General features: G+C 34.8%; 2 protein-coding genes across 2 annotated transcripts; one reads left to right on the forward strand and one right to left on the reverse strand.

The window, feature by feature from the left end:
• Positions 1-1920: 1920 nt before the first annotated feature.
• LOC148931226 (transcription factor bHLH93-like) lies at positions 1921-4152 on the forward strand. The gene is made up of 4 exons (XM_089067622.1): positions 1921-2442; positions 3201-3335; positions 3416-3583; positions 3852-4152. Exons 1-4 carry the CDS (start codon positions 2023-2025, stop codon positions 3936-3938), a joined length of 810 nt encoding a protein of 269 aa, XP_088923748.1. The 5' UTR covers positions 1921-2022; the 3' UTR covers positions 3939-4152.
• Positions 4153-11693: 7541 nt separating this feature from the next.
• On the reverse strand, positions 11694-12674 carry LOC148931227 (glutathione S-transferase T2-like). The gene has a single exon (XM_089066761.1). It carries the CDS (start codon positions 12672-12674, stop codon positions 11694-11696), a length of 981 nt encoding a protein of 326 aa, XP_088922887.1.
• Between the last annotated feature and the right edge of the window lie 3362 nt (positions 12675-16036).

Consider the following 16036-nt stretch of genomic DNA (forward strand, 5'->3'; position numbering starts at 1 on the left):
TAAAAGCAACAAATGTAGATAGATTCAATTAAAGTTACTCTATCCCACAAAATAATGGACATTTGCATTTACGAAAAATTAATCCAATTTATTACTCCTAATCAATTTATTTATAATTTATATCATTAATGAATATCAATAATAATGTGGGTCACACTATCCTCTAACTATCCTCTAACACTATTTTAACTATCATTTCTCATATCTCTTACTTTACCGATTTTATTTTTATTCATGTATAATACTCCCTCCGTCTCATAAAAATTGGTCCTTTAGGGTTGGCACGAGTTTTAATGCGTAATTTGATAAAGTAAGAGAGAAGGAGAAAAAATAGTTGAAATTGTGTAGTGGATGGGAGCCCATAAATGAAAAAGTAAAAAAGGAGAAAAAAGTTACCATAAATGGATATGTGACTATTTGTATGAGACAGATGAAAAAGGAAATGTGGTCAATTTCTATGAGATGGAAAGAGTATTATAAATCTATACTTTTATAAAATGGAGGAAGTATAATAAAAACTGAATAGTAGTACATCTTATACAAAAGTTAAGTCAAACATATGAATTACCCAACTCAATTAATTAAATCGGAAAACAGCTGCAGCATCAATAACTTTTTCCCAAAAAGAAAATCAACTTTTTATAGGTGCGAAACTTCAAAGCTGACGAGCATATATTGAATACCGGATCAATAATATAAGCTCGTGGCATTAACACTCGAACTAGAGAGCAATAATTACAAAACAAAAGACAAATACAAGTACAAGTTGCCACACTTACAAATAGAATACACTGTATACTGCGCTGACACAAAAAGAGAAAAAGAGTAACAAATTAATATTATGATGATAATAATTTAATGTGTGAATCTGCAGTCTATGATGCTAACTTTAACATTTTCGTTTTAGACAGATTTGTGGGTCAAACCTTTCATCTGAAACGCGGCTTAAGAATATAACCCCTTTTACAAATATACTGCCTGTTCCATAGCAGTCAAAGCATTTATTATTAAATAAATTAAATAAAGGAAGAATTAAAAAAAATTAAATAAGTTAAATAAAGGAAGAATAAGGTAGGAAATAAAAGAAAGGTAGAGAGATAAAAAAAAAGAATAAATAGAAGACAATAAAGTAAATTAGAAGAAATATGTTGACTTTTACAAAATGGATAAATAACTCCACTACTTTAGAATTTACTAAAATGACAAAATGACTCTACCACTATCGAACTAAAGGAGTATATTTCTATAAAAATAGGTTAAATTTCCTTTTTTTCCATCATAGACTTAGTCCTTATTTATTTATTTATAGAATTTTTCCTATTTTTTCACTTTATCATTCTGGGTTTCACCATCTACTTTATTATTTCAATTATTTTTCTCCTTCTCTAATATTTTACCAATTACTTCATCTGTCTCTAAAATATTGAAAAACTTATAAATGATACAGATTTTAATGTGCAATTTGTAAGATATTGATGAAAAAAAAGTAAGAGAGAGAAGAAAAAAGTAATGAAATAAGTGTTAATGGATTGTGGGCCTACGTTATAAATGACGTGTAAGATTATTATTATTTCATGAAAAACTGTCCATATTTAGACTTGTCAAATTTTAGAGGACAATCTAAAATAATTAAACTAAGCTATTTTTTTTTGGACGAAGGGAGTACTTTTAATGTAACCCTAATTAATCTATTTTTATAGGATAGTTGAAATATATACATGTGTGCACGCAGCTCACCTTCTACTATGCGAAATTAGTGGAAAACCGAGCACCATTATTCTATACATAAAATTGGAATTTCTCAGAAAAAGTAGATTCCATCCTATTATATTTATATATTAATCACTCTAGTCTCTAGGTCTTATATTAACAGAACACATACACAAAACAATTAAGTATTTTCTATAATTGTCATTCATAATCTCGTCAATAATCGTCTTATATATATATATATTCATCCCACTCCCACTTAAATTCCACCATATCCTTTGTTGGTAATTGAAGAGAGAGAGAGAGAGAGTGATGGAGATTACTACTCAACATAGTCTCTTAGAGGAATTGATAATCGATTCATCTTTCTCAACCGAATTCTTCCAAAACACTTGGAACTTCACTCAATCCCCAGATTTTTACATACCATCCACCAATCCTTCATTTATAGACCTCATCTCGCCGCCGGAATTCGGCAATCCTTTCCCCTTTTTCGATTCCCTGACTTCGCCGGAGTTGGGCTCCTTGGACGATCTGCCGCCAATGTCGATTCACGAAGACTATGCGGCGGCGACAATGGAAGTGAATACGCAAATTAGCGGCGAGAGGAAGAGCAAATCGAAGAAACCGCAGGGGCAGCCGTCGAAGAATCTGATGGCGGAGAGGCGGCGCCGGAAGCGGCTCAACGATCGCCTATCCATGCTTCGGTCGATCGTACCCAAGATTAGCAAGGTAAGTAATCCTAGTATTGGAGATGAAACATTTTTTTTTTTTTTGGTTTGTTCTCAAAAGTGAAATTTTTATCTTTTTGCTATTTTTTATTTTGTTCTTTCTTCACTAACTCAAAGATAAAGCTATTCCTTCCGTTTAATTATTTGTCAACGGATTTAAGAAATGTAAAAATAGGAAGTGGATAAGAAAAAGTTAGTGTATTGTGAGTCATATTGAATAACACGTTAGTGAGAATGTGTTAGTGAAATTTTTTAGTAAAAATCAACACATTTTACCACACCTACTTTACTCTCTTTTCATCTCTCTATTTTTTTTATTTTTCACTTTATTCTTCTTTTACTTAACTCACCTAACACAATTTTTCTTAATCTCCATGTCGAAAAGAAATGCCTCCATTACTTTGTAACGGAGGGAGTAGTAATTTCACCATAAGAGTCTCATTTCACTTTATGGTAAATGATAAGTATATCTCACATTCCACTAACTCACTTTACTCACATTCTATTATAAAAATAATATAAAAAGTGGAGCTCATATTTCACAAAATTTTCAAACCCACTATTTTTTATATTTCTTAAAATCTATGTCCATACCAAAGGTGACTCCTATTATGCAACGGAAGGAGAAAATAAAATGTGACGGACAAAAATTAATATAACTGATAAATATTTAGGGATGGAAAGAGTGCATAAAATCATGTGCTGGAAAACAAACGTGCCATATTTAAACGTTGGACTAAAAAGTGTGTAGTGAATCAGATGGATAGGACGTCTATACTGGGCGACACGATTGATTACATGAGAGAGTTGCTTGATAAGATTCATAAGCTAAGGGAAGAAGGCGTGGAGGCGAAAGTGATGGAGCACCAAATGCAGCTCAGGAACCCTCCCAAGGTATATTCTATTCATATTTTAAACTCATTTTCTTTCCAATTGTGAATAACAAATTTGACATAATGAATTTATGAATCAAGTTCGAGGTAGAAAGGAGAAGCGAGGATACTCGAATCGAGGTGTGTTGCACTGTGAAGCCGGGGTTATTGCTGTCTACGCTTGCCACACTCGACAGTATAGGCCTCGACATACAACAATGTGTAATCAGTTGTTTCAACGATTTTTCTCTCCAAGCTTCATGTTATGAGGTACTGCATCCGTCCTTGTTAATAGAGACGTTTCTGTTTGGCAAGAAGATTAAGAATAGTGTGTTAAATGGATAGAGAATAAAGTAAGAGGGAAGAAAAAGAGAATAAAGTAAAACTAAGATTATTTTTTGACAAAAATCTTGAAACCTCCCCAATAAAACAAAAGACTCAATTAACCTGAAATAGAACACGGCCTCTAACTTTTTTGGTTTTTTTTTAAATATTTTTTAATGGAGTTAAGTCTTAAAAATTGGATGCTTCATTTCAGGATGCTGAGCAACGAGCAATGGTGAGTTCAGAAGATGTAAAGCAGGCATTGTTCACAAATGCAGGCTACGGTGGGAGATGCCTCTAGAGTTGCGTTTGGGAATTCTTTTTATCAAATATTAAATTAATTAATTGCGATCTAGAGTTTGCTGTCTTGCTATAAACACGTTTCAGAATATAATTGGTCTATGGCTAGCAAATCCGAAACATTTGGGAATTACATGTGTTTGCTACTATGTGGATCCAAAGTTTATAATAAGATCATGAACTAGACTCCATTGGAGCTAGGATGAGATCGAGAATTGCAGAGAAGAGAAATGGGAGAAGATATTTTCCCTTTTGATTTAATGAGTGAAAAAGTACAAAACATCACCATTTATACCGTGGTGCATCGGTGTACAAAAGGAATGTAACACAATATAAAACCTCATAATAGAAAAGATTACTAATCAGTAAAACATTGAATTAACTAACTTGATAACACAAGTCTAATAGGCCCCCTCAAGATGGATTGTAGACAGTGGTGAAGTCCATCTTGAAGAGCAATGTCTGAAATGGGCCGGCTGACAGTGGTTTGGTGAAGATGTCCGCAAGCTGGTAAGAGTTGTGGACATGAACTGGATTAATCACTCCCTCATTGAGTTTATCACGAACAGTGTGGCAATCAATTTCAATATGTTTCGTCCGTTCATGAAAAACAGGATTAGTACTTATGTGAACGGCTGCTTGGCTGTCACAATAGAGAGGAACGAGCAGCTTCACTGAGATGCCAAAATCCTTCAACAATGCTATGATCCAGACTACCTCACAGCAGGCTAGAGCCATGGCTCGATATTCAGCCTCAGCCGAGGACCTTGAGACAGTGTGTTGTTTCTTTGAACGCCAAGATATCAACGAGCTACCAAGAAACATATAAAAACCAGACTAGGATGAAGATAATAGGGACTTGAGACATCATCGGCTGCTTGATGGTTGCGATCACCACCACCGCCACCTCGATTGCCCCGACCATTCATCGTGAAACAGAATCGATCAGAAAAATATGATGAAATGCGGAAGAAAATTGTCACTGATACCATAATAAGATCATGAACTAGACTCCATTGGAGCTAGGATGAGATCGAGAATTGCAGAGAAGAGAAATGGGAGAAGATATTTTCCCTTTTGATTTAATGAGTGAAAAAGTACAAAACATCACCATTTATACCGTGGTGCATCGGTGTACAAAAGGAATGTAACACAATATAAAACCTCATAATAGAAAAGATTACTAATCAGTAAAACATTGAATTAACTAACTTGATAACACAAGTCTAATAGGCCCCCTCAAGATGGATTGTAGACAGTGGTGAAGTCCATCTTGAAGAGCAATGTCTGAAATGGGCCGGCTGACAGTGGTTTGGTGAAGATGTCCGCAAGCTGGTGAGAGTTGTGGACATGAACTGGATTAATCACTCCCTCATTGAGTTTATCACGAACAGTGTGGCAATCAATTTCAATATGTTTCGTCCGTTCATGAAAAACAGGATTAGTACTTATGTGAACGGCTGCTTGGCTGTCACAATAGAGAGGAACGGGCAGCTTCACTGAGATGCCAAAATCCTTCAACAATGCTATGATCCAGACTACCTCACAGCAGGCTAGAGCCATGGCTCGATATTCAGCCTCAGCCGAGGACCTTGAGACAGTGTGTTGTTTCTTTGAATGCCAAGATATCAACGAGCTACCAAGAAACATACAAAAACCAGACTAGGATGAAGATAATAGGGACTTGAGACATCATCGGCTGCTTGATGGTTGCGATCACCACCACCGCCACCTCGATTGCCCCGACCATTCATCGTGAAACAGAATCGATCAGAAAAATATGATGAAATGCGGAAGAAAATTGTCACTGATACCATAATAAGATCATGAACTAGACTCCATTGGAGCTAGGATGAGATCGAGAATTGCAGAGAAGAGAAATGGGAGAAGATATTTTCCCTTTTGATTTAATGAGTGAAAAAGTACAAAACATCACCATTTATACCGTGGTGCATCGGTGTACAAAAGGAATGTAACACAATATAAAACCTCATAATAGAAAAGATTACTAATCAGTAAAACATTGAATTAACTAACTTGATAACACAAGTCTAATAGTTTATTTAAGAGCATCCACAATGGTTGGTGAGCGACCGGCTAGCCAATTCCCGGCGCTAACCGGTCCGCTCGTCGAACCATTGCAATCGGCGAGCGTGAAATCGGCAAGAAATTCGGCGAGAATAAGAAAAATATGCTAATGTATTAAACCAAAAGATAATAAGTACTCCCTCCATCCAAGGAAGATGACCCCTTCCTTGGACGGCACGGGATTTTATGCAACTTTATTTTGTGTGTTAAGTGGAGAGAGTAAAGTAAGAGAGGGAGAATAGAATAAGATAAAAGAATTTCCATTTTAAATAATAAGTCATCTTTATTTAGACAAACCAAAAAGGAAAGTGGGTTATCTTTAATGGGACGGAGTGAGTAGGAAGAATGAAAAAGTGATAATAATAAAATAAGAGAGAAGTCTTAAAATTTCGTGCCATTAGAAAATAAGAATATCTCGGGTGGAACAGGAGAAATAATTTTCTAGTGGCATCCCAACCCATTAATTACTCACCCAATAACGAGCAATTAGATAATTACTCTTCAAAAAATTCATTTAACTAATCTACATAGCAGAACTCGTAAAATGAAACATAAAATAGGAGGAGTATTTAAATTCATCAAATATACATACGCAACATGTATACAAAATTAAAATATACTCTCTCCGTCCATGATTAAATGTCCCATATTTGATTTTAAAATATTGTTTGACTTTATAAAGTAAAGTGGGTTGAGAAAGTTAGTACAATGTGAGACCTACTTTTATATATTGGTTTTATAATAAAATGTGAGTTGAATGACTTGGTGAAATGTATGATCTACTAATCAAATATAGTAAAAGTGAAATGAGACATTTATTAGTGAACAGATGATAAAAGAAAATTAAGACATTTAATGACGGACAGAGGGAGTAACTAATAAATGGTAATGAAATATAGTACCTGAAAATATTGCAAATATTGCAGAGGCAGTCCATCAAATTTATAAGCTTGAGTGTCAAACATTTTAACACTTTAATAGATGAGACAGCCGATGCAAGAATTTAGAGTTCTCTATCCCCAAAGATAGGAATCAATCTTCCGTTTTTTCCATTTATAGTAGTATTTGTTCAAAAGGTATATTACTATCAATTAAATAAAGTAGTAGTTTGTTGTCTTTTTTTTTTATCATATTAATAATATTTCTACTCTCAAGAGCTGACAATTAACGCGACATAGCACATATTTAAAATTTAATTATTTATAAGGGTTAAGTCTTTTTTATAATTTTATTTTATAAATTGTTGTTATACCGTTTTTATGTTTAAATAAGTTATGCCCAAAACATTTGAGGTTCCTTTTTATGCCTCGGTAAATTGCCTTTTAAGATGACAATTCTTTTTCGGATTACAAATGATGAATAACATCTTAGTGTTGCTCGTTTTCTCTTACTATTTCATTGTTTATGTAGCAGTCGCAGATAAAATGGAGTATTTGTTTTGTTTCATTATTTAATTATTATGAATATTTTAATATTTTTTCGTAGTAGCTCTTCACTGAGTGCTTTTTACCATGATGGTTATTAATTTTTCTTTTAGTTCACCTATTATGATGAATAAGTCTCGTTTCATTAACACATAGAATTACGGAGGAAATTCATGATTAAAATACAACATAATCGCGATTGACATTAGAAAATGGCATAAATCTTAAAACTAGAATATTATCTAAGGAATCATTTATATTTTATTGTTAATAACTTACCACCAAATAGAAATAGTTTTTAACGAAATATTTTCCGCAATGTATATATTACCAACCTTTTTATTACAATGTTCAAAAATTATGACATAGTGAAATTTAATGAATGTTATCAAACCATTATAAGATATTAAACGGCAGAAGCAAGAAATGATGTCATTTGCAAACCTCTGGACCAACTCGAGACAATCCAGATCCTATAAAACCAAATTCTCACAATTCTATTTGACAAGCCAATTATTGCTAGATTTTGTTCCAAAATAACAAAATATTGCTAGTTGAAAGATCCATGACACTCTTAAGAACACGACATAAATTTCCCAAATATATGCTAATATTATTTAGCTTAAACTTGAGATATTGATGACAGTAATGTATATATCTTCCCCCCCCAATTTGTCAACAAAATATGAGCATGAATTTATGGAACATGTAATGAGGGCAAAGGTCTTTAATTTTTTCGAAGAATTTAATATTTGATGGTGACCCATTTGTACGTTTACATTAAATTAAAAATGTCGTTCATGAACTTGGCTAAAACTTAGTTAGCGGAATTAAGCATAGAATGATAAGGGATTAGAATAATATAAATATCTATTTCATCTCATCTTGAGCCCACAACTACTTCACAAATTAATTTACTTCATATGATTACTTCTACATTTGACACAAGATACTTAATTCCTTTCAAACATAGCATATATGGATTAGCACATATGCACATGCCCATTCTAGACTTAATCCCTAGATAAGAATCTTTGAATATATTAATTATTTGTAAATTAAGAGATACAGACTTTTCGTGCCATTTGGGTCGATATGATTAGTACTCCCGCCGAAGATGACCCATTCTTTAGGAAGCACGAAATCTTAAATAATTTTATTTTATGTGTTAAGTGGAGAGAATAAAGTATGAGAAAAGGAATAAAGTTGAGATAAAAATATTTTTATTTTTAATAATGAATTATCTTAATTGGGACAAAAAAATGGATCATCTTCAATAAAACAGAGAAAGTATAATTGTATAAATAATAAATAATAATTAACTACTCCCTCCGTCCGCCATTAAAATGTCTCATTTTTCCTTTTTCGTTAATCCGCCAATAAATGTCTCATTTCACTTTTACCTTATTTGGTAAGTGGACTTTATATTCCACTAACTCATTTTACTCATATTTTATTGTAAACCAATATATAAAAGTAAGCCTCACATTCTATTAACTTTTCTACCCACTTTACTTCATAAAGTCAAACAATTTCTTAAAATCCGTGCTGGTCAAATATTGGACATTTAGACCATATTTATCAGCAACCACTCAACCCAACCCAACCAACCATTTTTTCAATATTTAATTCATTTCTATCTCCTCCACATCATCTTCCACATCATCAATAGTCATCCAACCCAACCACCCACATTTTCTTGGTTTATCAATGACCACCCAACCACACTATTATATATTTATTTTTACATTATCTTTTAATAATATTATTAATACATGAAATACTTATTATTATATATTTATAGAAAAACGTAATAAATGACAAACTAAAAATTATAAAAACAAACAAATAAAAAATATACATTACAATAATTGAAATATGAAATTGAAAATACATAATTGGTGCCCATACATAAGATGAAAACTAGACATTCAATTGCAATTGCCGAATTTTGCCCATATATGCTCAACCAAATCATCTCGCAGAGCTTTGTGAGCTTCTCTGTTTTGAAGTTGGGCTTTGTTTTTCATGTAAGAAGCTAGACTCGCAATCCTATTCGTAGAATATATGAAATCATTATTCGCATCTCCATCTTCATTCTCACGACTACTTTGTCCAAGTCGATCTTGAATAAATTCTGCTGGATCACAATAATTCGAATATGTGCTTCTTTCGTCTTCCACTATCATATTGTGCAAGATTATGCAAGCAATCATTATTTTCCCCATAATATCATGATCCCAAATAAGACATGAACATTTGATAAAAGCAAAACGAGCTTGCAAGACACCAAAAGCTCGCTCAACATCTTTTCGCGCAGACTCTTGATGTCGAGCAAACAACTTGTGCCTCATCGTTTGTGGACCTGGTATAGATTTGACAAATGCCGCCCATTGAGGATATATGCCATTAGTGAGATAATATCCCATATTTTTTTCGTGGCCATTTACTATGTAATTGACCTTCGGTGCTCGACCTCCCAAAATATCATCAAAAATAGGAGATTGATCAAGTACATTAATATCATTTCTCGAACCTGGAGTTCCAAAAAAAGCATGCCATATCCACAGATCTTGAGATGCTACTGCTTCCAAGATGATTGTCGGACTCCCGCTTCTTCCGGCATATTGTCCAGCCCATGAAGTTGGACAATTCTTCCATTCCCAATGCATGGAGTCAATACTACCCAACATTCTTGGAAACCCACGTTGTTCTCCAATATGCAGAAGTCTTGCCAAGTCTTCTTCGTTGGGCTTGCGCAAGTACTCATCGCCGAAGTTAGAAATTACACCTTCAACGAACTTGATGAGAGATTTGCGAATGAGTTGTGCGCTCATTCTCAAATATTCATCGTGCAATTCGGCCGCCGCCCCGTAGGCCAACATCCTCATCGCTGCTGTACATTTCTGAATTGCAGACATACCAAGTCGACCGGTAGCATCACGCTTCTGCACAAAAAAGTTGTCGGTGTCGACGAGCTTGTTCATTATTTTTTCGAACAAAGGTTTTCGCATGCGATACCTTGTTCGAAAAAAATCTGGAGGATAGATTGGATCTTCAGCAAAGTACTGCTCGAAAATAATATCATGACCCTCTTCGCGTTTCCTTTCAATGTATTTCCTTTTAGCTCTAGCCGTCTGGCTTGTAGGTTGTGAAGACAAGGTTGTTGGCCAAATAGCTATATCCTCGATTAGTTGATCGAGTTGCTGATTTTGTTCAACAATTTTTTCTTCCCATTCATTGTCTTCAAGAAGATTGAAAGCTTCAAAATTAGAACTTGATGACATTTTTAAGGAAGAGTTGGCTCAATAATCGTGAGATGATTTGTGTGTAATTTTCTTGAAGCATATAAGTAAATATATAGAAGTAATTTGTTGAGCATAGGATTCCACTACTATCATTTGTGATCACATGTGATATCCTTGGATTCCACCACCAGTTGTTAAAAAAATGACTTGTAAATGTAGTCATACTTAGATTTTCGTGATCACATGAGTTTCTATTAGATTCCACCACCACTTGTGATGGAGAATGGCTTGTCATTTAGTTATACTTCCATTATTCGCGATCACATGGGTTTCTATTGGATTCCACCACCACTTGTGAGTGGAAAATGACTTGTCATGTAGGCATACTTCCATTATTCTTGATCACATGGGTTTCTATTGGATTCCACCACCACTTGTGATGGAGAATGGCTTGTCATGTAGTCATACTTTGAATTTCGTGATCACACGGGTTTCTATTGGAATCCACCACCACTTGTGAGTGGAAAATGACTTGTCATGTAGGCATACTTCCATTATTCGTGATCACATGGGTTTCTATTGGATTCCACCACCACTTGTGATGAAGAATGGCGTGTCATGTAGTCATACTTTGATTTTCGTGATCACATGGGTTTCTATTGGATTCCACCACCACTTGTGAGTGGAAAATGACTTGTCATGTAGGCATACTTCCATTATTCTTGATCACATGGGTTTCTATTGGATTCCACCACCACTTGTGAGCATATTTTATCTATTCATGCTTTGATTGAAGGGCTTATCACTAAACTGGAAATTACATAAGCAACAAAAATTAAAGGTTACATACTAAGCAACGGAAATTGGAGATTACATACTAAGCAACAGAAAATAAAAGTTACACACTAAGCAACGGAAATTGAAAATTACATACTAAGCAACAGAAGTTGAAAGTTACATACTAAGAAACACACATTGAAAATAGATAAACTACGATCACTTCCCAAACAATTCTGCTATTAGAGCGCGTTTCAGATCTTCTTCTTCTGGAGTTAAGTCCCTCCTAGCCATCAACAGAGTAAGGATAGCTGCCTTGATCTTCCGTTCCTGAATATCACATTCCCTTTCACGTGTGACTCTCATTTCACGCAGTGCTGCAGTGAAATCATTAGGAATTGTATATGATGGTGTTGCAACTTCTTTGCCTTTTCTTTTAGCCTTAGCTTTAGCCTGATCTCTCCCAATAGGACGTTGCAATGTAGAAGAACGACTCTCAGGAGTGGAGTCGATTTGAGGTCCTCCTTCCTCACTAGTCTTCGACCTTTTTGAGCTCCCACGACTTTCTTCAAGACTATCTTCATCTGGCTGGAAACGCGTTGAACCAGTGCTATTCAATTTCAATTCCCACTTGGGATTGTATCTCATCACCTCCTCAAAAACTTTATGGTGAGTAAACTTGTTCTTACCATACAGTTGTTGAGCGGTTTTCTCAATGTCCTCTTTAGATTGGACACTCGTAGCTCGATCATGCGCATGTTTGTATGCACCAATCCACTTTGAGACATTTGCATTGATTCGTTTGTAGCGTTGTCTCAATGACTCCGTACTTCTTGGTTGGCCCATTGTTGGATTTTCTTTTCTTGTTTGCTCATATAGATCAGTAACTTTTTGCCACAGATGGAAACTAGTTTGGTTGGTGCCAACAATTGCATTTTTGCTGAAGAAACACCAAGCAGACATTAATGCCATGTCTTCTTGCTCACTCCAACCTTGTGGAGTGTTTGAAGCACTCGTGTTGGTTTTTGATTTGTCTTTGCTTGACGGTTGGTTTTGAACTGGACTTTGGAATTGATTAGAATTCGAAAAATCATCAAAGCTAGGGAAATAATCTTGGGAAGGATCGAAATTTTGAGAAGGATTGATGTTTTGGGATATATTGAAATTTAGGAAACCGGAGAATATCTCATCATCCTCCATAGTTAACAACAAAGGAAACAAAAAAAATATGAAATTGTATCAAACAAGATGATTTTTTTTTTATGCAAAACTATAGCAAATGTGGTATCTTTTTATAGAGGAAGAAAAATTATGAATTTTGATATAATTTTTATAATTTTTTAATATAATATATTAAAGATATATAAATTTTAAAAAAAATATCAACCAATGAGATGTGCCATTTGGCACCATCTCATTGGATGAAGGGATGAAGACCAAGCGGTCGGTGGTTGGGGTGAAAGAGGCCACGGTCTTGGTGAGAGAGAGACCTGACATACTTGGATTTTACATGGTTTTAGGGGGTGGTTATGTATGAATTTGATCATATTTTGTTTATTATTGGACGTGTTTATATCTACTTCTCTATTATGTTGGTATGTTGACCATTTTGTTAAGAATGTGTAGAAAAAGGTACAAAATATGTGGATGTGCAGCAGCCTTGGTTTGAGACAATATTTACTGGATATGTTTAAGTCCAATCAGCCCCTAATGCATATCAATCTCTTCGTCTTCGAAAGATCTTCGCGTGGGTATCTCGCATGCCTCAATCGGAGTTCGGTAGAAGAAGTTATGGCCGTTATACGAACACTGCGCTGTCCAGAAATCTCACCCGGCCGGGTGGTGTAATTATGCCTGCGAGATTCCAGAGAGTACCAAAGAAGTCCCATCCACCCGGCCGGGTCCGTCAATCTGACGTTTTTCAAAGCAGAAACGCTATTTTTGAAGAGGGGAATAAGAAGGAAGAATTAGGTCAATTCTAGGCATTCTTGACAAGCGACAAAACAAATCCCTCTCTTTGTGAAGAACTCTTGGAAGAAGATTGAAGATTCAAGCTTCAATTCCTCCGCCAATTGCGATTCGCATCATGATTTCCATTGTTTTCCCTTGTTTCTATTTGTTTTCTACCATGAACATGAGTAGCTAAACATCTTTTATATGTAGAATTCTTGGTGAAGATGTATTGATTTATAGTTTTAATCCAATTGACTTCGTTTTTATCTTGCTCTTGCAATTGTTTGAATTATTCTTGTGCTTTTTTCCTAACAATTGCTTGATCACCAATTGGGAGTGTAGGGTTTCTTAGAATAATCGGGAGATGAAATATTTAACCTTGAAAGAAGAATTATTCACACCTTAATTCAATAAAACTCGGGAGAGTTGAGGTTTTGAGTGAGATCTTTAATCTAATCGAACTATTAGGAGTTAGGTCTAAGAATTAGAAGGGGACTTCAATTATTACACATAATCTACGGATTTCTCACATCGGGAGGGGGTTTAATCTATATTTGTGATTGATTCAACAATTCTGGAGACTTTAAATGGTAAATCGGTTTCAATTGGGTTAGGCTATGAGTTGTGCATCGGATCCTTGAATTCTGCATATTTCTTCATCTCTGTCTGCAACTTGTTTCTTTGTTATCTTGTTTAAGTGTTTTATTTCATTCTCTAAATTTATATGCTTTCTGTAGTTGATAGTTTCAAACCAAATTTCTGGATCGTCTGAATAGTAGTCGAAATTGGTTCGTGGTACTTAGGTTTACACTTAATTGTCTCTGTGGGATACGATATACTCTTGCTTGCTATTTGCTACAATAACCCTTTACACTTGCAGGTTTTATTTGGATAAAATAAAGTTGAGTCAAGGCCGCTCCATTAATTTTCCTTTTTTAAAAAAAAATTGCAAATGAGGTAGCAGTCGACCGTTTCCACCGATAAACGTGGTCTTAAATATGGCAGATGAAGGGAGTAATATTTTGAACTGTAACTTATCTGAAAACATGACATTATAAGATCTGAAGTGAGATCTACATGGACATAAAATTTTAAATCCCTATGACTTCAAAAGTTACAAAATACTCCATCCGTCTTACAATAGAAATCATATTTGATATGAGCACGAGTTTTAAGAAATGAAAAGAGTAGTAGTTTGGAAAAGTTAATAGAATATGAGGTCCACTTTTTAAAATTAGTTTTATACTCCATCTCTTCCACAGTAATAGAGACATTTCATTTTTTGTTGAGACCTACTAACTATTTATAGTAAAAATGAAATGTGACTCTTATTGTGAGACGGACCAAAATGGCAATATGTAAATGTTATTGTGGGACAGAGGAAGTACAATGATATTATGAGAAATCATTAGTTCGTGGAAACTAAAGGGAAAAAATGCTACTATGATTGTGTCTTTTATCCTAAACATGACATAATAACTACGTGTAAGATGTGCCTGAACATTAATCAATTAGTTTTGTGTTATTATATAATACGAGTATCACCCACATGTGATAGCACGATCCATTTTCTTTTATTTAAACTTATTTTATATTGTAAAATAATTTTATAAATTCATAAAAATATCATTGCATGAAATATGAATGTAACTTTTATTTTTAGGATTTATATATTATGGAGTATAGTAATTATTACTATCTCTGTCTCCCAAATATTGACATACTTTGATTCGGTATGGTTTTAAGAAATGTAATGGAAAGTGAGTTAAAAAAGTTGGTAGGATGTAGGTCCTACTTTTAAAGTATTAGTTTTATAATAAAATGTGAGTAGGAATGAGTTAGTGGAATATGAGGTTTATAAATCACAGGCTGAAACAGGTGAAATCAAAGGGCATTACTTGAATGCTACTGCGGGTACATGCGAAGAGATGATGAAAAGAGCTATATTTGCTAGAGAATTGGGAGTTCCTATCGTAATGCACGACTACTTAACAGGAGGATTCACTGCAAATACCAGTTTGGCTCATTATTGCCGAGATAATGGCTTACTTCTTCACATTCACCGTGCAATGCATGCAGTTATTGATAGACAGAAGAATCACGGTATGCACTTCCGTGTACTAGCTAAAGCGTTACGTCTGTCCGGTGGAGATCATGTTCACTCTGGTACCGTAGTAGGTAAACTTGAAGGAGAGAGAGACATTACTTTAGGCTTTATTGATTTACTACGTGATGATTTTGTTGAAAAAGATAGAAGTCGCGGTATTTATTTCACTCAAGATTGGGTCTCCCTGCCAGGTGTTATTCCCGTGGCTTCAGGGGGTATTCACGTTTGGCATATGCCTGCTCTGACCGAGATCTTTGGAGACGATTCTGTACTACAGTTCGGTGGAGGAACTTTAGGACACCCTTGGGGTAATGCGCCAGGTGCTGTAGCTAACCGAGTAGCTGTAGAAGCGTGTGTACTAGCTCGTAATGAAGGACGTGATCTTGCTGCTGAGGGTAATGCAATTATCCGTGAAGCTTGCAAATGGAGTCCTGAACTAGCTGCCGCTTGTGAGGTATGGAAAGAAATCAAATTTGAGTTTAAAGCAGTGGATACTTTGGAT

This window comes from Salvia hispanica, chromosome 3 (genome assembly GCF_029641045.1).
Source record: "Salvia hispanica isolate PSC_SH4W2 chromosome 3, Shi_PSC_v1, whole genome shotgun sequence".
Taxonomy (NCBI): Eukaryota; Viridiplantae; Streptophyta; class Magnoliopsida; order Lamiales; family Lamiaceae; genus Salvia; species Salvia hispanica.

Excerpts from the sequence above, each read along its gene's own strand:
- LOC148931226 (XM_089067622.1), top strand. The coding sequence starts at position 2,023 with ATGGAGATTACTACTCAACATAGTCTCTTAGAGGAATTGATAATCGAT. Across the intron at positions 2,443-3,200 it reads TCGTACCCAAGATTAGCAAG|ATGGATAGGACGTCTATACT; the intron begins GTAAGTAATCCT and ends GTAGTGAATCAG. Across the intron at positions 3,336-3,415 it reads AGCTCAGGAACCCTCCCAAG|TTCGAGGTAGAAAGGAGAAG; the intron begins GTATATTCTATT and ends TTATGAATCAAG.
- LOC148931227 (XM_089066761.1), bottom strand. The coding sequence starts at position 12,674 with ATGGAGGATGATGAGATATTCTCCGGTTTCCTAAATTTCAATATATCC.